The 21,978-nt window shown below is 40.3% G+C and overlaps 1 protein-coding gene across 2 annotated transcripts in view; it reads left to right on the top strand.

The window, feature by feature from the left end:
• Positions 1-21,978, top strand: part of LOC138978436 (sodium-dependent nutrient amino acid transporter 1-like) — a 63,406-nt gene that overhangs the window by 35,015 nt on the left and 6,413 nt on the right. For both annotated transcript variants that reach the window (XM_070351176.1, XM_070351177.1), the window contains exons 11-13: positions 4,024-4,152; positions 8,962-9,058; positions 10,831-10,937. In XM_070351176.1, the coding sequence (XP_070207277.1) occupies positions 4,024-4,152; positions 8,962-9,058; positions 10,831-10,937 (333 nt within the window). The remainder of the gene's footprint in view (positions 1-4,023; positions 4,153-8,961; positions 9,059-10,830; positions 10,938-21,978) is intronic.

A 21,978-nucleotide genomic window follows, 5' to 3' on the forward strand; every position in this document is an offset into this window, starting at 1 on the left:
ACGAGTGTTGTAAACTGTATATCCCATGAAGATCCAAAAGACAACGTGTGACGGAAACATCAAGCTTTAGTTGTCTGTTCAGATGAGGCACCTCTGCACATACATTATTCTAAAGGCACGTCTGTTGATCTATGTCAAGTCGGTGCATAATGGTGGCTTGGTTGTCCCCGTCAGTTGAAAGCCTCTTACACGGATTTGACTGAATACCTAGTGGTTACACTCGCATCTCCTGAGATCTTGGACACCTTCATCGTCTATAAGGGCCTACTGCACCACAGAAGAGCTAGAAAAACTCGCAAATTGCATCGAACAGCTTGTCCAGAGAACAGTCGTAGTCGATGATGTACCGATAAGAACGTGTGTACCAGGTACACTGTAACTTCACATGAGCATAACATTGCTTCTCGAACGGACTGGGTTTTTAACGATTGCTAGTTTGACTTCTGTTCTAGTTGAGAGCACGAGCACACACACTCAAACACATACGGCTTGTCATGTTGATCACAAGAGAGAAACAGAACTGCGAATAGAAGGAAACATAACAGATTACATCCCCATAATATGACGCGATGGGCTGTGTCACAAAGATGTGAGTAGAATATTTGTGATGTGAAGCACGTCGTGGTTTTAACCTCCCTAAATATTGAAGTGCGATGCGTAGGGGACAAGAGAAGCGTTATCACGGGTTGTGTGCGTTGCACGAGAAAATGGCTTTAGCTTGTCATGAGTTGTGTTTACGGATGTGGGAGATAGAGCTGGTATTGAACTAGAAAGATTACAACGCTCAACATTTTCAACCAGGGAGGTTGTCAGCGTATGTCAGGCTTGTTCTGGGAACAAGTACTCTTTCAAGAGACGGGTCTCTTAAGGTAAATGATTTACTATGTTGTATATTATTGAAGTTGGAATACATAGCTGGAATGTAAAGGTTAGTGTATACAAAGTGCACTGAATTCTAGTGTGAAGTTTTAAGAGAATTCTTGTTGTGATTGTATCACGGGTTTTGTTGGGAAATGTCTTGAACATAAATGTTACGCATTTATGTTATATTTCAGACGGTGATGCTATGTATGGCAGTGTTAGTCATAGATTAAGTATAGCTTGGATATTGAATATGGACGGAATGTGAATGTAGAATGAACGAGAGAGATGTTACATGACTTTAGTTTAGGAAGAGGAGATGGTTTAAGAGAATGTTGTATTAAGACTTGGGTTAATTCTTTAGGAGTTTCCATGACGAGGGTTCATGAGGGCGTGAGCGAGGGACGGACCTCCCACGGAAGAGCGCGGAGCGATGGTGGAGAGCAAAGGACCACATCGGCGCAGATGGCTAGACGGCGGAGTCTTCATCGTTAACGGTCGTAGAGACGACGGTTATTTTCGCTAATGGCGGAAGTGTTTCTCGGGGAGAAACGTGAAAGGTGTGTGTTGGCACCTATAAGGAGAGTTTCTGAGAATTCATCATCTACGGGATTCAACGACACAAGGATGTGTAAATGACGACATGCAGTGAGCCGTGATACGAACTCGTGAGTGTCTGTCAGCACCTTATCTTGTGCGTTAATCTATCTTTGAGAAAGTATCTTTATACTATGTATTTACATGCATTGAGTGAATGCTATCTGTTTGTGTGACCTGTGTGCTCGAGAGTTTGGTTCGTATTGATGTATTTGAAGTCAGAATTGTGTTATATTTTGGTGAGGAAATAATAAGTCTGCATCCTCCCAAAATTCTGTGTTTGGAGTGTTTTGGTGTGAAGACTGAAGTCAGTGTAATAAGATAGGGCAGAACACGTTTACAGAAAAGTAAATCCTTGATTCACACTACAATCCACTTCATGACAGACTGACAGACTTCATGAAATCTATGACGCTGTGATGATAGTCTCGGCAAGACGAGACCAAAACTAAGCAATAGCACTGAACGACTCTCGCGCATGTTCTCAAACGCGTGGTGACCCCTTGCACATCCGGTCTTACAGGTACATTTGCTTTTGGAATGTCAAGGACGACAAAAAGTAGAGCCAGCTATGATGTATTTCGTGCACCCTTATTTATCCACAATTTTTATCCACTAAAATGGGGCACTTGCCTTTGGCTAGTACTTCTCCTAATTTGTTAGCCAGAGAGCAAATTGTACTCGCCAAACCAATCATTTCAAGCATTTGTTTCAGCAACTTTACTCGCCGATTAACATTTCTACTCGCCATTTACAGGTTTCTACTCGCCATGGCGAGTAAAATACTCACCACTTTCAGGCCTGAATTGCATTATTTTTTTCAAAATACGTCATGTTTGGCTGATGTTCTGTTTCTCCAGATTGTTGCAGTGTTTACACAATATGTGGTGCGTGCACAGATTACAACAGAACATGAGACTTTGACAATGATCGGACTATTTTCAAGAGCGAATGCATGTAAAACTCACATTGTAAACAGGCTTCCTGAGGCCCTGTACGGGATGTAAATAGACGTTGTGTTGATTCCAAAAGGATAACAACACACACGCCTAGGCGCATTAAGAGTGTGCTTAAGAAATTACAGACTGTTCTAGTGTAACTCATTACATTTAGTCAAGTTTTGATGTTCCTGTCCATTCGTCTCTTTTTTTGGGCCTAATATAACCTTTTCTATACACATTTCTTGCGAATGTCTTACGAATGGTTGCGAGTGCTTGCGAATGTGTACCGATCATTGCGAATTCCTTGCGAGCGCTACGAATACCTTTACGATGATTACGAAAGGCTTACGAATATGCCTTCCTTGCGAATATTAGGAGAATGTTGCAAATATTCGCAACAAGAGACGAATGGGGGCGAATAGTTAAGAACATTTATGAATGTCTTGCGACCATGTCCCGATCATTACGAATTATTGGCGAATTCTATTCGCAAGGGAAATTCGGCACAGTGTAAGAGCAGTATTACACACAATGCGAATTGCATAATCGCTTTATTCGTAAAATATTTGCAAATACTCGCAAGGCCACTCGCAACGTTCGTAATACGTCCGCAATGCATTCGTATATGGATTTGTATGCATTCGCAATGATCGGTAAGGCTTCGAATTTTCAATATTTTTTCCTGTCCATTCGTCTTTTTTGTGCCGAATACATGTTCATATTCGCAAGAATATTCGGCACAGTGTAAGACAGGCATTACAGAACGATTTAAATCTTCTCACGAAAAAAGCAGTTCTAACCTTAGGCCAACAAAAATAATAGTCTGTTTACGGTAACATAGGCCAACAAAATAGGGTCGGTAGGTCGGGATTTTTTATTTTTTTTCAAAAAACCCATATATTTAATTAAGTTATTTTGCCAAAAAAAAGAAGACTTTTTTTTCTTGTTTTTCCCCCCAAATGCCAAAATAAAGTCTAGGGTCGCGCGAAAAAATAGGGTCGGTCGGGATACCGTAAACAGACTATTTTTTTTGTTTTTGCCTTATGGAACACACTTGCAATAGCATTTAACAGCATTGAATGACACAGTTCGTTTGAATGGCTATTTAGCTTGCGTAAACCACACACCAGATTTCGTGGTTTATTTTACCCCTAAGCCATCGTGAACCCGTGTCACACACTTTCCTTTTTTTCACAATTTCGTCGTCAGTTTGTGATTTCAATGCGACTCGCTGTATCTGCAATAGCACGTTATTGTGTACCTCTGAATCTAAAATGCAACAAACGACTGCGAGTCACACGAACTTATTTGCGGCGGTTGGCTTCAAAGCAAGCGCTATGCAGAAAATTCGTCTGCTTGGGAAAAACGACCTTGCGAGACCTGCTTCTGGGCTCCCTTTTTTCAAACTTTCAAAACTTCGAATTGCTCCGCTCTTGTCTTGATGAAAAAAGAATTATTTTATAATTTAAGAATGTTTGAGTAACAAGCTGTCAATATATTAAATAGAACATTGTGTAATTTCTATATCAAGTAACAATGTTAAAACCTCCTTGCCTTGAACTTCTCTGCATTCATGAATGTGCTTCTAATCTGAGTTGTTGCGTTGTTTTCTGTCATGGCGAAGTTTGCCATTCTGGAGACATTGATGGCGTACCTACAGGATGATTTCTCATACATAAAACGTCACTCTGCCAAAACTAGAATCTTCTGCTGCATCCTCTTTTGTCTCATCGACATTCTGCTCATCTGTGAAGTGAGTATAATCATCTGCAGATCCATGTATTGTTCCGTTTTATTTTATGTCGATGCTTTGTTGCCCATGATTCCTGGCTACGTTTTTGGCTGAACCGTTCTTTTTTAGTGCGAAATGTTAAGCTTTATTGACTCACCTGAGTAATTGGTGAGTATTAGGATTCATATGTGTCCGGTTGTATGGCCGTCCGTCCGCCCGTCCGTCCGTCCGTCCGTCCGTCCGTTCGTCCGTCTGTCCGTGGACAAAAAGCTTAACGTTGAGGTTATCTCGGAAGATTTTAAAGCTAGACATCTGAAACTTTGCACACTGTTAGAGTTTGATGATTTCACGAAGTGACATCAATTTGGTTTACCCTCGTCAAATTTAGGGGTTACAGCCTTCGTTTGTTTCATAAAAACTTAACATTGAGGTTATCTCGGATGGTTTTCAAGCTAGAGCTTTGATACTATGCACACTTCTAGGAATCCTCGTTTTAAGACCTACAAAACCCTAATGGACATGACGACGGAGAGTCGTGTAAAGCATTTGCTTTTCTTGTTTTTGTGATATTTTCAAATCGTCTCGAGAGTACCAGTCTTCTTGGCGGTGAATATTGCTACTTTGGTCAACCAGGACTGATTTTAGGTGACCTGCAAAATGGTTTACCATTTTGTTGCATCATGTGACTACTTTGATCATCCAGGACTGACTTTAGGTGACCTACAAAACGGGTTATTACCTTTTAAGCGCATATATCATGACTATTTGACCAATCAGTTCTGATTCTAGGTGACCATCTTGATGTTATGACGGTCAGGCCGGGACCCTTTTGATTCATTACTCTAAAAATTTAGAAAGACAATCTGACAGTTTGAGTGAAAAATATCAAGGTAGCTGATTCTAAGGAATGACACTTTTTATCGTTAACAATAAACCCTCTACCCTGTTAAAATACCGAAAAGCCACGTGTGTCGGTTGGTGTGGGTATATATATACAGTCACCATCTATATTCTGAGAATGCCATGTAATTGTGCTCAGCACACTTGACAATTGCATCGAGTTTTGTTTTGGTCGAAATAAACCGGTAATAAACTGTTATTTTTGAAATGCTGATTGTTAGCAAATGACAACAGAGGTGTCTCGTAAAGTATATCAACATTCGCCTACCGGCTCATGTTAATATTCATTTCTGTTATCATTTGCTAACAGTAAGCATTATTAGAAATAACTCATAATCAATCAATCAATCAATCAATATGAGGCTTATATCGCGCGTATTCCGTGGGTACAGTTCTAAGCGCAGGGATTTTTTTAGATTTTTTTTATGCAATTTATATCGCGCACATATTCAAGGCGCAGGGATTTATTTATGCCATGTGAGATGGACTTTTTTTACGTAATACATCACGCATTCACATCGGCCAGCATATCCCAGCCATTTCGGCGCATATCCTACTTTTCACGGCCTATTATTCCAAGTCACACGGGTATTTTGGTGGACATTTTTATCTATGCCTATACAATTTTGCAAGGAAAGACCCTTTTGTCAATCGTGGGATCTTGAACGTGCACACCCCAATGTAGTGTACACGAAGGGACCTCGGTTTTTCGTCTCATCCGAAAGACTAGCACTTGAACCCACCACCTAGGTTAGGAAAGGGGGGAGAAAATTGCTAACGCCCTGACCCAGGGTCAAACTCGCAACCTCTAACTCGCTTCCGAGCGCAAGTGCGTTACTACTCGGCCACCCAGTCAGGCAGGAACCCTTTTTGTTTATCACCCGACAAAAACGAAGACACGCACAAATTTTAAATTGAAAGTATGAGAGTGACTTCTTTTAAGTTGCGTGGGTTTTGTTTCACATTTTTTCAAGAATACACTTTACCCTAATCTAATTTTGGCGATGGGAGTGGGTTCACAAAGTGGCAAGGCACCATCCACCTTCTCAGAATATTATGCTGTGCTCAGCTGGATTGAACATTGCAGGGTACTTCAGAAGAATCAAGTGAAATGGCCTCACTCAATTTACGTCGAATGTAGTTTAACGTCATTTCCTTACTATTTGATGTTGATTCTGAATCTGCCCCTTTCTCTTGGGCGTGACAAAGCGAAGAAATGCATGCTAATTTAAACCTAACGTGATATTGTCACGCCCTGGATCGTGGAACGCCTAGTTGTGTCCACCGCAGGTGCTACACACTTTTATCTCCCCCGCACGCGGAACCGGAAGCAGAGTTGAAATATTGCAAAAGAATTGCCCTGTGAAGGTATGTTATGGCAGATCACATTATCTATTATATATATTCCGAAGCAGAATTGCCTAGGCTATAAGTATAGGTTACAACACGAGTGGTTTTTTTTATATGGCTTGTATTTCAGTCAAGACCCAGCGGATGAATATCATCGGGAGACACGATCCATTTTTCAGCAAGACCGTATACTCGTAGCATCGTCAGTCCACCGCTCATGGCAAAGGCAGTGAAATTGACAAGAAGAGCGGGGTAGTAGTTGCGCTAAGAAGGATAGCACGCTTTTCTGTACCTCTCTTTGTTTTAACTTTCTGAGCGTGTTTTTAATCCACACATATCATATCTATATGTTTGTGGAATCAGGAACCGACAAGGAATAAGATGAAAGTGTTTTTAAATTGATTTGGACAATTTAATTTTGATAATAATTTTTATATTTTTAATTTTCAGAGCTTGTTTTTAATCTAAATATAACATATTTATATGTTTTTGGAATCAGAAAATGATGGAGAATAAGATAAACGTACATTTGGATCGTTTTATAAATTTTTATTTCTTTTTACAATTTTCAGATTTTTAATGACCAAAGGTCATTAATTAATTTTTAAGCTACCACGCTGAAATGCAATACCGAAGTCCGGGCTTCGTCGAAGCCAACTTGACCAAAATTTCAACCAATTTGGTTGAAAAATGAGAGCGTGACAGTGCCGCCTCAACTTTCACGAAAAGCCGGATATGACGTCATCAAAGACATTTATCAAAAAAAGGAAAAAAACATTCGGGGATTTCATACCCCTCTCATGTCAAATTTCATAAAGATCGGTCTAGTAGTTTAGTCTGAATCGCTCTACACACACACACACACACACACACACACACAGACACACACACAGACACACACACGCACATACACCACGACCCTCGTTTCGATTCCCCCTCGATGTTAAAATATTTAGTCAAAACTTGACTAAATATAAAAATGGAAATCAGTATCCACAAGTAGTTAGACTTTGACAAGCATGAAGATTCAAGCCCTTCTGTTGATCGTGCTTTGTGTTATTTTATCATTTTTAACGTGGGGGACAATATTTCTGACCTGTCTTGGTGAAATTTCTTCTCTTATTTAGTACACGAGAGTATAAATGGTAAGAAAACTGGCTGATCCAATGCAAAAATAAGTACTGGTCAGTATGATATAAACTTCAATACAAGAAAGTCATGGTTATCTACTATTTTAAGGCATTTATTTGGGGACACCTACCTCGTGGTTGGTCTTGCGGGGGACATAAAAGTGTGTAGCGCCTGCGGTGGACACAACTAGGCGTTCCACGATCCAGGGCGTGATTGTTGTGTGACAAAATATTCAGCTGTTAATATTCATGACGTTAGGAGTGATTGCAGGTGTGAGGTCACAGCATCGGATCAATCAAATCACTAGGCTGTCTATTTTTTCGGAACGCTTCGATAATTATTTTGGTCAAAATTAGCCAGTAATAAAGCCGGGAGTTCTAATATGCTGACTGTTAGCAAATGATAACAGAAATGTCTCAAGAATGATATGAATTAACATTCGCCATCGTTCTGTAAACCTCATTTGAGGCGTAGTGAGGTTTTAAATGTATCTAACCCCCATTTTTCAAACCAAAACCCTTATAACCAATGCAAGCATACACTCAAATGTATTCCATCCCCACCGCTCAAAAGGCCCGAAGACGCGAGGAGCAGACGCAGCGTGTGGGAAGAGCCCGTAAAAGCTCGCACCTGCCAGCATTCAGTTGAAACAAGATGACGATGATGCTAAAAATAGAAACTTCGGCTGATGACGTAGATCTGGGAGTGGGAGCGGAAACAGCAGAGCCCTCTCCATGGATCTAACTTTCTCCAAACACGAGTCAGCATGAGTAGATAAGCTTAGTTACTGCGTCGTTTACGGTTGCAATACTATCTTAGCAAACGAGCCGGAAATAAGTAAGCTTACTCACGGGTTCCCTAAAGTCTCTCACAGAAGGAACGCTTGGATTGACAACCAAAAGACCACCGAGCGGACACCATTTTGCCGACGATGCATTTAGTTTACAGACCAGTTCACAGCTCCCTCGTTCGAATCCGAACTCGGTTATCGTCCGAGTCGGAGGTTGATGGAGGATGCTGTTGTCGGCAAGATGATTTTCCTCCACCTTCCTTTCATTTTCTCGTGCATGAGGTTCGAACATATATGGTACAACACGATTGTGGTTCAACCACGGCTGTCGGCCATTATACTCTGCTCCCAGTGCTACGTCACAGGCACTTGGCTAAAGCTTCGGGAGTTCTCGGGTTTTCTCGGCAAAGTCCGGATCAGCAAATTTAGCACGTATGTCAGTTTGCGAAAGGCTGAGCGGTGAGCGGTTAGAGTGCATAAAGATGGCATAACTGGAACCCCTTTACACACACTCAAATCTGTATTTGGAGGGTTTAGACACACTTTAAAGTGAAAAACATTCGTTGTGTGTGTGTGTGTGTGTGTGTGTGTGTGTGTGTGTGTGTGTGTGTGTGTGTGTGTGTGTGTGTAATTGCTTTACATGAGTGTGATGCTTGCAGGGGGGCCACGGGTTCAGAGATTTGCTTAACCACTACACTAACATCTCCCTCCCGTTGATCGTCACACTGGAGGTCGTCACTTTGATGTGGATCTACGGTCAGTATTTTTTACTCACCTGAGTAATCAGGAGAATCTTAAGAATGAACAAGGTTAGGCCCGCCGTCCGTCCCGTTGTTTATGGTCGAAAAATGAACGTTGAGATGTTTTTAAACGAGAGACTGCAAATTTGATGACAAGATAATTTCAAAACTATTCATTAGAATTATTTGAACTTTTGCAGAAATGTTTAAGACATGCTGATAGACGTTTTGTGTGAAGGGCTAAGCTCTAGGGGAAAATGTATTAAAGAAGTAAAAAAACATCCAGTTTTCATACATTTTGTACCCACAAAGTCGACATGTATCACTTTAATTTTTGTGCGTGTGTAGAGTTTAGCCCTTCGAACAAAATGTCTATCAAAAGTTAAAATCATTCTGATAAATGGTTTTAAATTTATCTTGTCATCCGTGAACTAACATGTTTCGATTCAACGCTTTGCTTATTTTTCATTTAATAATTTTGACTAAAGTCAATCTAAAAGCAAATTGTTTTTGGACCATATACTATCATTCTACATACAAAGAAGAGAAAAACGGTGTATTTTATGGTAGCTCCTGCCCTTAAAAAAAACGGCAATAAATTAAATCACCAAAAGAATAGATGCTTTCACCAAAAGAATTGCTTAGTTAGCAAAAGATATTCCAACAAAAAATCGGATGTTTCCAAACCACAAAATAGATGCTTCTAGCAAAAAAACGATTGATTCTACCAAAAAAAGAAATAAGACTTGCAAAAGAATTCTCAACAAAAAACGAATTATTTCAACAACAAAATAGCTACTGTCAGCAAAAAATATAAAGTTTAGTGTACTTTCAGAGACAAAATAGTGTCACTCCATATCATATATGTACGTCCAAAGAAAGTTAAATGAAAAAGATAAAATCAGTGTACAGAGCAGTCAAGATCAGTGTGTTCACTGCCTGATAAGCGCTGGTCTCGACAGCTTTGGGCGACCGCGCTTTCGCTTCTGGCCGATTGGGATGGTCTTGGCCTGGGCAGGGGGGTTGGTCACCTCCAGACGAATCTCCATGCCCATGGAATGGTGACACACGTAGCACTTGAGGAACTCCGGACAGTTGCAGAAAAACTGATTGTTTTCGTCGATCGTAATCTTCCACACCGACCTCCGACATGTGGCATACTCCTCGAAGTCAGCCCAGGACGGTGCGATCATTCAACCTTTCCTTCGGTCTCTCGGATGGCAGTCTTGAGCGCCTTTTCCAGGGTTGAAGATCCCACAAAGATCGTGTTCCCAGTCTTCAGCGACTCAGCTGGTGACGTTGCCCACTGAAACGCTGTTGTCCACATTTTCAGTGTGCGATGTGGTGCTTCAGCAATCTCGGTGTGCTCTGCGGTTACATTTGGTGCTCGTTCCATAGACCAGTTCTTTACAATGTCATTCTCAACAACTCCGAGAAATCTTGACATTTCCAGCCTCTCTCTCAAAGTGTTTCACTGTGTTGGAGAATGACTATCCATTTCTTTTGTTGAAACTATATTTTCTTTTGCCTGAAGTAGTCAATCTTTTGCCTGATTATATTTTCTTTTGCCTGAGTATATTTGCTTTTGCCAGTTTATTTTATTTTTTGTTCAGACAGCAATTCTTTTGGCGGATCAAATTTTTTTGTGTTACTTTAATTCTTTGTCACTCAAGCCATCTTTTCTTTTGGTGAAAGCATCTATTCTTTTGGTAGAACCATCTCTTTTTTTGGTTCATTAAACGGTTGCCAAAAAAAACCCCATTAATGGTCCAATGACGTGTGTTTCAGGATACAAAAAATGGCTGGCCGATATGGAGTATATGATTGGTCACAGGATCGGTTGTGGTCCTTTCCTTTTTGTCAAATTAAACTGCCTTCTTCCACTTCTGACAATTGTAAGTTGATCTATACAAGTGTTATTTATATTAATTTTGAACATCTGAAATATTAGAGAAGACTTCAGTTTTGAGGATTTTCTGCTTTGCTGTAATTAGGTATAACCAACTGCTTTTTCAAATTCTTCATGCATTGATTTTTTTTTTAATCTGCAGTCTAAAACAATTTTTTTGAAGTTGACATTCATTCAGACAAAGAGGAATTGTGGCCGCTGTGCATTTTTTTTATTTTTTAACAGAGGTAGCGCAACACGATTACAGTGTTCGCTTAAAGGCACAGTAAGCCTCCCGTAAACCATCACAGAGCTCCCCGAGCGTCTAAATACAGCACAAGCATACTTCCATTTGAACGCTCACCGAACGGGAACATCCTGGCTGCTTTCTGTCGAGCGTGAGACATTTTCAAAGAATTTATTTTCGTAGACTTGTTCCGTTAACAACAACGGCGCCTCGTTTTTGCGCTAGACCTAACTTTTAAAATCTAAATAATAAATTGACAGCTTGTTACACAAACATTCTTTAATCATAAAAGAATTCGTTTTTCATCAAGACAAGATCAGAACAATTCGAAGTTGTGAAAGTTTAAAAAAAGAAAAGCCCGGAAGCAGGGTCACGCAAGGGTCGTAGCAGACGACGGCCGGTTTATCAGTGCAAATCGCCGTTCCTCTCAACAGTCAAAAGCCATCGCTAGAGTTCTTGTGAACCACAGCCGTTGTTTCGTGCATAAAAAAAACGTGCTATTGTAGATAAGCTCACGTCCAGTCGCATTCAAATGACTAACTATGACGACTGCATTGTGAAAAGGGAAAACTGGATCACACGGGTTCACGATGGCTCAGGGGTAAGATAAACCACGCAAAAATAAATTCTTTGAAAATTGTTCGCTCTTTACGGAGGGCACCTAGGATGTTCTCAATTGGTGAGTGTTTAAATGAAATGGTGTTTGTACTGTGTGTAAAAGCCTGACCGTATCTGTGATGGTTTACGGGAGGCTTACTCTGCCTTTAAAACAGGGGACACGCCTTTTTCTAGAAAAAGACGTACACTCCACGAAAGAAAGTTGTACAGAAAGTTTCACACAATGATTCGTGATCAGGAAAACGGTTTAGTGCACAAAATGTATTTCAATGTGTCTCAATAATCTCGATTTATAATGTTGAAAATTGCTGACAGTCATTGAAACAGACCATAGTTTTTGCAGAAGACTTTAGTGTATTTTTAGGTTCATGAACAATTCTGTATGATGCTAGATATGACTCTCCGGATTTACCGTAAAAAAAACTATGAAAGAAGCCATTGTTATTCAGCGAATTAAGACATTTTACCAATTACAGTGGTTTTGTTGTTTGTAACATCATTTGATGAACATTGTTGCAAACACAAATTCGAACATATTTTGACGTTAATGGTGTTACGTAAGCATTTGATCGAAAAATAGTTAGTGACTGAGAACGCTAAAAATAGCTCCGAAGTAGCGAGGTTGGTGTGTTTCATCTGCATTTTTGAGTCTTTCGCACACTCTGGTGCTAATGTGAGGGATCGGGACGTATGAGTAACGAACGAACCACCAAGAAATCGTATTTTCAGCAGGGTGCACTCTATTTTTCAAGTCTTGATGATCCTTATTATATTGTGCAGAAAAAATACTCAATAAGAAAGGCTACGAATTCTTCAAAATTGCGTTGCACCTCGGGGCCGATGTCTGCTCTTTAATCGTAGGTCAGTTTTTTACACCAAAAACAACGCAAAAGACACATTCGAACTGCCTAACTGCACAAGGTGAAAGCGTGTTGTTTTGTCTCCCTGATTTTGGGACTTCCGATTTCCCGCGAGAGTTACCTTCTCTTAGGTTGGTTAGGTCTACTGTAATGGGCGGTTCTTGTGAGGTTATGCCCCTTCTTTCTTTCGGATGGTAACTGGCGCCACCTCGCGACAAGATCACACGAGAAAGGAAAAAAACTTTGCATTGGTCCCAAATAACATATCGGTTTGGTAACAGTTCGTGTGTATGTCGTATACGGTAAACAGACAATGGTCGGTTCCGGTGACAGTTCGTGTGTATGTCGTATACGGTAAACAGACAATGGTCGGTTCTGGTGAGGTTATGTCCCTTCTTTTTTCGGCTGGTAACTGGCGCCACCTCGCGGCAAGATCACAGGGGTTGTCTCGCGTTATCACCCCAGAAGCGCTAATTTAGACCCACCTGCAACGCTAATTCGAAAATGCTGTAACTATACTAAGTAATGAAATCAATGTTATTAGAATAAGTGTGGTGTCCATGAGAGCGGGAATCGTGGAAGCATTTGCTGGGTTATTGATTGGAGTTTGCTATCGACTACAAGCGTTATAGATGATTACCAGCATTGGAAAAATAAGCGAACAGCCAGAAGAGGGACTTTAATGCAGAATGGCTAGTTGGCTTATTTTTCCAATGCTGGTAATCATCTATAACGCTTGTAGTCGACAGCGAATTTAGGAACTCGGATACAGTGGAACCCCCCTTTTAAGACCCCCCAATTGAAGACTCCCTCCTTTTTAAGACCTTGTTTTCTCAGACTTTCTGTTCATAGCCTCTGTAAAATTACCCCCATTTTAAGACTCCCTCCTTTTTAAGACCGTATAATCTCAGATTTGTGGAAGTCTTAAAAGGGGGGTTCCACTGTACTCAAATCTATAACCTAGCAAATGCGTCCACGATTCCCGCTCTCATGGGCGAAAAAGTAGTACACAAGTAAAGACTGCCATCACGAAATTTAAGTTTGCGAAATCAGCCAAACATCGCAGTTAAGTTTTGAAAAAATTTACTTTCCAATACTAATTTGAAGGTGTTCCTGGTGTGTGGTGACATAATTACAAACCCCAAACCAAACAGTGTTTGTGTGACGATTGAGAGTGTTTTTGTTGTTTTAATTTTGTTTTGTTGTTTCCCACTACCCCATTACATTTTCTGTAAAGAGAGCGAACTATCACATTTAAAGAAGAAACACACTTTTGTTGTTGGTGGTTCCTGTGAAGCTTAAAAAATGCCGTGCAGCTCACAACATTGTTGAGAAATGTGTAAATTACTTTACACGAAACAAACGGTACAAAACTGACGCGGAATGACCATGTCGGATAAGGGATGGAAACCGTGCATCATCCCCATGATGTGTACATTGAAACACGTTTCTTGTTTTCGAAATTATTTCCCTCTCCCCGAACCTCCCCATCGCAATGAACTTTCAAGTTTTTGCGATTAAAATTTCTGAGTTATGAAGCAACGATTTGTCTTTTTATCGCAGATAACGATAAAAACAGTCAAAATATGTACACAACTATCCCAAAGATGACAACACATACCTTTAGTGTTGCCTGCAAAGCGACATTTTATGCGATTGGTCAGTGCGAATTTCCCGTCTAAATAAAATTAGTATTTCCCGCGATCACTTTCTGGGACTAAAGGCTGTGTGCGGTATGCCAAAATGGAACGACAAACAAAGTTTTACAATTTTCTTACGTAATCAAACACAACGTCTTGACGTAAAATACCTAAGAGGGGGAAAACAAACAAAACAAGAGGCGAAGCCTTCAAGGCTCACGTAAGAAATCGACAAACAGTAACACAAGCTCAATCACTCCGTCACACATACACACACACAGTAAGCATAGGATTAGGTGACACGGTGCAAGAGTGCGAGACACTAGATCTAGATCTGTCTGTCTGTAGCCTACTTAAGGGGACACGACTGCCAGATGGCCAGATCGACACTGCGCTTTCGACAGCGCTTCCTCGCGCAGACACTGGAAACACGCTGTGCAGATTAAGCTGTAGGAAATCTCCTTTGGTATCTTCTTTATCTATTTTTCTGGAGCTACGAAACCGAACAATGTGAAATCGTCTTCTCCGAATCGGCGAACTGCAGCTCGGTAATAACTGTATCTAGACCACAATCCTTCACGCGATCTGACCTAACCTTGCCCCCTGACCTGGTCTACATACCACACACGACACAAACCAGTCACCTGTTTTTACCCCCCCAAAAAACCCCACCACACGTTTTCTTTGGATACACACTTTAACTACATACGTGCCGACGAAATGTTGATCATTGCTTCAATACTTTGATGCTGTTGCTTGAATAATAACCAGATAAAATTAGTATTTCGGTGTTCAGTCAAATGTTAAAGTTTCTACCACAGACATACATACATACGCACGCACGCACGCACAGACAGACCAAAGTTAGCATCGCATAGACTACACTTACGTGAGCCAAAAACTAAGAGAGAAAGAATAGACGAATTCTGAAGATAACTCCCTCGGGTTTGCATGTGTTGTGGGAGAGTGACCTTTTCGTGCAAAAACTCTGCCAAATATTGAAGGGGTCAATCACTAGCGATGGGAGTGTCGAAAACACGTGCTTCCGTCCTCGTGTTTCCCACACACCCCTATAACCTTTAACGATTTTGTATCAGAATGTTTACATTATAATGTTAATATTCGGAGAGATAAAAAGACAGTGTACATTCAAAATTGGATCGACAATGGAATAGCTCAGATTGGTCATATTTTGGGACAAAATGGATACTTATCCTATAATGCGTTTAAAATCAAATATCCAAATGTGCGAGGCGATTTTGTATTGTATCAAGGTGTAATCCAGGCTGTTAAGAAATATCAGAGAAAAATCGGCTTAGAATTTGATAAACATTTTATTATGACAGAGCCCATTGTGTGGAAATGTATTTGTAAAGGTAAGACACAACTTATTTACAAAAAACTGATTGAACATGCTACGGTCCCAAAATGTATCGAAAAATGGTCTGAATCTTTAGACTGTTTGTTAGATAAGAAAGCTATTTTTCAACATGTTTTTAAAACAACAAAAGACACTTGTCTGAGATGGTTCCAGTACCGATTATTGTACAGAATTTTGCCCACAGAAAGGTTTCTATTTTTGCGAAAAATTGTGGATACGTCATTGTGTACATTTTGTGGTAGAAATGAAGAAACCCTTTTACATATGTTTTGGGAGTGTGATAAAGTGCAGACTTTTTGGATAGAATTTGTAAATTGGCTAAAGGCGAACTGCACCCATTGCGACAATTTAAAACTGTCTAAAGAACTGGTTCTTCTTGGAGTGGCGAACAATGTAGTCACCGATAAAGCTTTTGATGTGTTATTAATCTGTGCCAAACACCATGTATATATTTCCAAAATGAACAAAAAGACCCCTCATTTTCAGACATTTAGTAGAAACTTTAAGCAAAGATTTATTTGTGAAAAGTATAACGCAGTTGTGAATAATACAGTAGATAAATTCTACAAGGATTGGCGCCTGTATATGCACGTTTTGATGAAACCCTTAGGTTTTTTCGTTCTTAAAACCTTTTGATAATGCGACCACCAAACCACTGAACATCCCCCCCCTCCCCATTCCATCCTCCCACCCCATGTATGTTGTAATTGTCCAAGTGTGCTTTTCTGTTATATGATTCTATCCTTTCGGTTAGGTGATGTCCTGTAATGTACAGCATATACATGTAAAGAAAAAAAACTGTACAAAAAGAGAATAAAAAATAAAAAAAATAAAAAAAATAAAAGGTCACTCTTTGTCAACCCATACAAACCCGGCGGAGTTACAGTATTTCCGAAAATCGTCTATTCTCTCACACGTCGAGAACAGTAGATATTCATGAAGGCTTTAAACGTATATACTAAATTAGTTCACGTGCGGGACCAGGCGTGAGGCTGAGCGGTTGTTACGCAGTCACTTCCAGACAATGAAAACTATTGTTTTCGTAAATTGATTGTAGTTTTTGACTCACCTTAGAATTGAGGGTGTCTTAGTGTTCATCCGTGCAATGCAATTTCTCTTTTAGAAATTAATAAAGTTTATTGTATTGTCCGTCCGTGTGAACGGCCGGACGGCCGTATGGCCGAGGACAAAGGGCTTAACGTCGAGGTTATCTCGGATGTTTTTCAAGCTAGAGCTTTGAGACTTTGCACACGTCTAGGGTTTAATAATCTCCCGACTTGACCTAAGTTTGATTGACCCGCGTCAGGTTTTGAGGTCACAGGGGGTCATGTTCCATTCATAATAACTTAGCATTGACGTAATTTCAGGCGTTTTTGAAGCTACAGCTGTGAAACTTTGCACACCTCAAGGATTTGATAACTTGTCAACATGACCCTAGTTTGGTTGACCCCCGTCACATTTTTGGGTCACAGTGGGGTCATGTTCGTAAAATCTAAAAGAAGAAGTCTTAAAATGGGGGTAAACGTACAGAGGTTATGTACAGAAAATATGAGAAAACAGGGTCTTCGAAAGCGAAGGGTCTTATTGGGGGTTGGGGATCTTAAAGGCCAGTTCGAGTCTTCTATCAGGCTGGGTAAGAAGGGAGGAAGTCTTCTATTAGGCCAAAAATAAAAATATGTCTGTTTTCGGTAACCCGACCGACTCTATTTTTAAGCGCCGACCCTAAAGTTTTTTTCCCGCTTTTCGCACACACACACACACACACACACACACACACACACACACACACACACACACACACACACACACACACACACACACACACACAAGTCAAGTATCCTTTATTTAGTTTCAATATATCTAGGTCAAAAACATGTGCTAAATAATTGTAAGTAAACTATAAGGAAGCGTTTAAAAAAACAAAACAAAAACACGTAAAAAGACGTTAACAAAACGTAAGAAAAAGGTTTTTAAAAAAAAATTAAAAAAATTAAAAAAACGACCGACCGACCCTATTTTTTTCGGCGATGTTACCGGAAACAGACATATTTTTCTTTTTGGCCTTAGGTGGTCGTAAAATGGGGGGGGGGGGGGGGGTTCGAAGGCGAGTCGTGTAAGCGTTTGCTTTTCTTGTCGATTCTTTGCATGAAGAACGGTCAAACTTTGTGTTTTGTTTGAATATATAGATGCACGCGGCATGACTAAAAGCCCTGTGGGTCCCTTGCTCCTGGAAGTGAGAAGTTCAATAACTTGAAGACAAGAATTGTCTGGCACTTGAACCGATCGATGCGGAATGCTGATATATACTAAGGTGATAGTTAAAGTTACTTTGCTTGTCACTTTGATGTGCACGGAGCCCCAAGGGCTTTCAGTCATGCATCAGACATTAATCCATTAGAAATAATACCAAGTTTCATTGATCTTCTTCCAAGAGGTCAAAAACTGCAATTGTTAACGAAGTAATTGTCATCATCCATGCGGGGCAGCGTTAGCCTCGAAGAGGCCCCGCACGTGAATTGATTACGTCATTAGCCTTCATGGGAGTCTATTTATGGAACGCCAAAAGGCCCACAGTTTCAAGACTGAGTATCGATACTGGGAGTATCGATACTCAAAGTCTCGATACTCGGAGTATCGAGACTCGTTCATTTCATTGGTCTTCCCTCGATACTGTGAGTATCGAGTATGGAAATGAACCAATCCGTGGTATCGAGTATGGTTGCTATGCCGCCCTAGTTCAGTATCGAGTGTCTACAAAACGATTGGTTAAATTCTGATCTCGAGTGTGAACAGCACCCTGGTGCGCCAAAAGGCCCACAGTATCGAGACTGAGTATCGATACTCAAAGTCTCGATACTCAAAGTCTCGATACTCCGAGTATCGATACTCGTTCATTTCATTGGTCTTCCCTCGATACTGCGAGTATCGAGACTTTGAGTATCGATACTCTGTAATTTCATTGGTCGGACTCGAAATTCAAGAGTATCGATACTGCGCATCCCGGAACTGTTGCTATGCCAATCGATATGTATAGCCTTTGTCACAGGGACCAAAGCCGAAAATGGTATAGATTTTGCATAAATGATAATGCAAATGCAGCAAATAGACCGATGTTTACACAAATAATCAACAGTTTCACACTCTGCAAGACAAAAACTGTAATTGTTTGAGTTTTTTAAACTGGAGGATCGAAAAATCACTGATAAGGCTTCGCTGCCATCCCGGCCGAACGTGCCGCTATCGATCAGTTAAAAGTATCTGTGTCTTAGGTTAATAACTGATTCGAATGCACTCTCATACAAAGTCATTCAAAGAAAAACACAGCGTCATTTCACTTGTACGATATCAGTCTAAAGTACTTTTAGTCTAAATTAGATTTTTTGGGGGGTGATCTCGCATCAAGACTTAGTAGATCTATGGGACATTTGTCAGGCGCATAAAACACATCCACAAAATAACTTGAACTGTGTTTGTTTGTATTCATGTTTTTTTGTTTAACTTTTTAACTTACCAGCAACGAAAACTCAAACATAATTTATTCTATAACACTGAATACACTTCAGTCTCTCAGTCATTTATCGCACAACACAGTCCGCCACGATTCAGTACAAAAAAGCCAGTTTTCTGGTTATACTTTTTAATTTACCAGTTCCTTTAGGAGTTCAAGTACTGAACCAATCGCTTGTCTTGTTACGTTCTTGAGCAGATCGATTGGCATAGCAACAGTTCCGGGATGCGCAGTATCGATACTCTTGAATTTCGAGTCCGACCAATGAAATTACAGAGTATCGATACTCAAAGTCTCGATACTCGCAGTATCGAGGGAAGACCAATGAAATGAACGAGTATCGATACTCGGAGTATCGAGACTTTGAGTATCGAGACTTTGAGTATCGATACTCAGTCTCGATACTGTGGGCCTTTTGGCGCACCAGGGTGCTGTTCACACTCGAGATCAGAATTTAACCAATCGTTTTGTAGACACTCGATACTGAACTAGGGCGGCATAGCAACCATACTCGATACCACGGATTGGTTCATTTCCATACTCGATACTCGCAGTATCGAGGGAAGACCAATGAAATGAACGAGTCTCGATACTCGGAGTATCGAGACTTTGAGTATCGATACTCCCAGTATCGAGACTCAGTCTCGATACTGTGGGCCTTTTGGCGTTCCATATCTATTAGTCTCGACACAAGAGAGAATTCTTTTTATCTTGGGTACTTAAGGTCAAGACATTGTGTTTAATCACGTAAGAAAATGGTAATCATGTTATTTGGGTCCATTTTGGCCTACCGCACACAGGACGTGTTCAAGGATAATGTTAATTACATTTTGGCGGGAGATGCAGACTGACCCGACAGACCGCATACAGTACCCGCTATTACGAGTTAGTCGTGTGACAGAGAGTTTTCTTGCACACGAGACTGTAGATGTCTCACGACGGCGTAGCCGAAGTGAGACAGCAGCAGTCGAGTGTGCAAGAAAACTCTCTGTCACACGACTAACTCGTAATAGCGATTATGTCTCACAGCATAGGCATAGAAAGACAGAAATGAGTTTTGGGGGACGAAATAACAGATACAAAACAAGACTGAAAAACACAATTGCCCTTTTACACATACCCTACACACGCATGCGCGCAGAAGATAGATTCAATGCGATTCGTGTCTTTTCTGGTTGAATGCATTCAACAAAGTATTAACCAACGTTTCTGAATCTTTCAATGAAAAAAGATAAACTTATTTTGAACCAAAAAGCACATACCAACGAAAGCTAAACACACAAACACACACGCGCACTAACACAGATTGAATGCAAAGCGCGAACAAACACGGCGGAGGATTTTTGTAGGTCAGGTCGTGGGAAAGTCCACCCGAAATGTTCCACAAGGGAACTGGTTGTGTTTGTATTGTTTATTTTCTCACAGTGATGTTGATGGTTTTTACAGTGCCGTTTTGAAAGAATATTTTTCCGAATTTGGGGCACACTTTTGACTTTTGGTTCGTTTATCTCGTCGAAGTAACATTCGAGTGTTTCTAAATCAAAACCTTCCAACACCGCTGGTGCAGATTAGACCTGCGTGCGTGTTAGAGCTGAAGACGAAGCCTCAATCGCCAAAGCGTCACCTATCTGGAGGTCCTGAGCATCAGATGTACGTTGATACGTGGTGAGATCCGCACGGAACTGTCTATGCAACTTTTCCTAGTCACAGGTGTAAGGTTCGATCTTTTCTTTGAAATTTCGTCCTCTGTGTACGTAGCAAAGCGTTTCGCCATTTTCGGTTTTCGTTGCAGACGACGATAGTGAAAGTAGTACCTATTGTTTTGTTTTGACCTTTCGTATTCAGGGTTCTTAATTGAAGCTTGGTAAAGGGAGCTTGTCGTGTAAGTGGAAAGTTGACGAAGCTTTTGAAAACAGAAATTGAATGAAGAAGAAAATGTGGCTTTCAGTTATATACAGGAGAACGGGGTTGGTGTTATTCTTTTTCCGTCAAACACTTAGTACACAGATAAAACGTGATTGACTGACCAAGGCCTGTTGGCACACTATTCAGAATGCACAACAAAATGTAACAACGCTTTGATACCCATTTTTCTACGTTCGTGATCACTTGAAATGAATACTGAAAACATAAGTGTTTAAGGTAGTGACTGAATGTATGTGAAGGTAAACATTTTCAGAAATAAATGCATAATCAAAATAATTGATTTCGGCATCAAAGCGTGTAACATACAATCTTGCACACGTTTGCTTTAGTAGTGGCAAAGAAGGAATGCGTGTGACATTTTCGTTTTACTGGCAACACTTTAGGTATGTGTGGTATGTGATATACAATCGTGGTTTTCAGAATTAAATGAAAAAGAAACTTGTTTGAATGATAGATTGTTTAAAGATACTTTTATATTTGAAAATTATTTGAAAATTTTACCCAATAACCTAGCACTCTTTTTTACGCTTTAGAACATTAAGGGGAGGTGGGCCAGTGCACTACCTTTTTTTTAATTTTGAATGTTTTATTGTGTCTGAATGTTATTTTATGAAAGAAATGAACAAATGATGACAAAGAATAGTCACTTTTTGTATTTTCGGTTGCTGGTTTTTGTTTTACGGGACAAAAACAGTCAAAATACAGACAAAAGTGGAGTACAGGAGATACACGGATTTTCATCAGATGTGATTGTCACACTTCTAATTATTGTTTTATTTTATCCTTCTGGGTATGCTCTAGGGGATTACGAAGCAGATCTTGTTTATTATATTTATATTTGGAGTTAGGAACACTTCTTTGTTACAAC

The sequence above is a fragment of the Littorina saxatilis genome, linkage group LG10, assembly GCF_037325665.1.
Source record: "Littorina saxatilis isolate snail1 linkage group LG10, US_GU_Lsax_2.0, whole genome shotgun sequence".
Lineage (NCBI taxonomy): Eukaryota > Metazoa > Mollusca > Gastropoda > Littorinimorpha > Littorinidae > Littorina > Littorina saxatilis.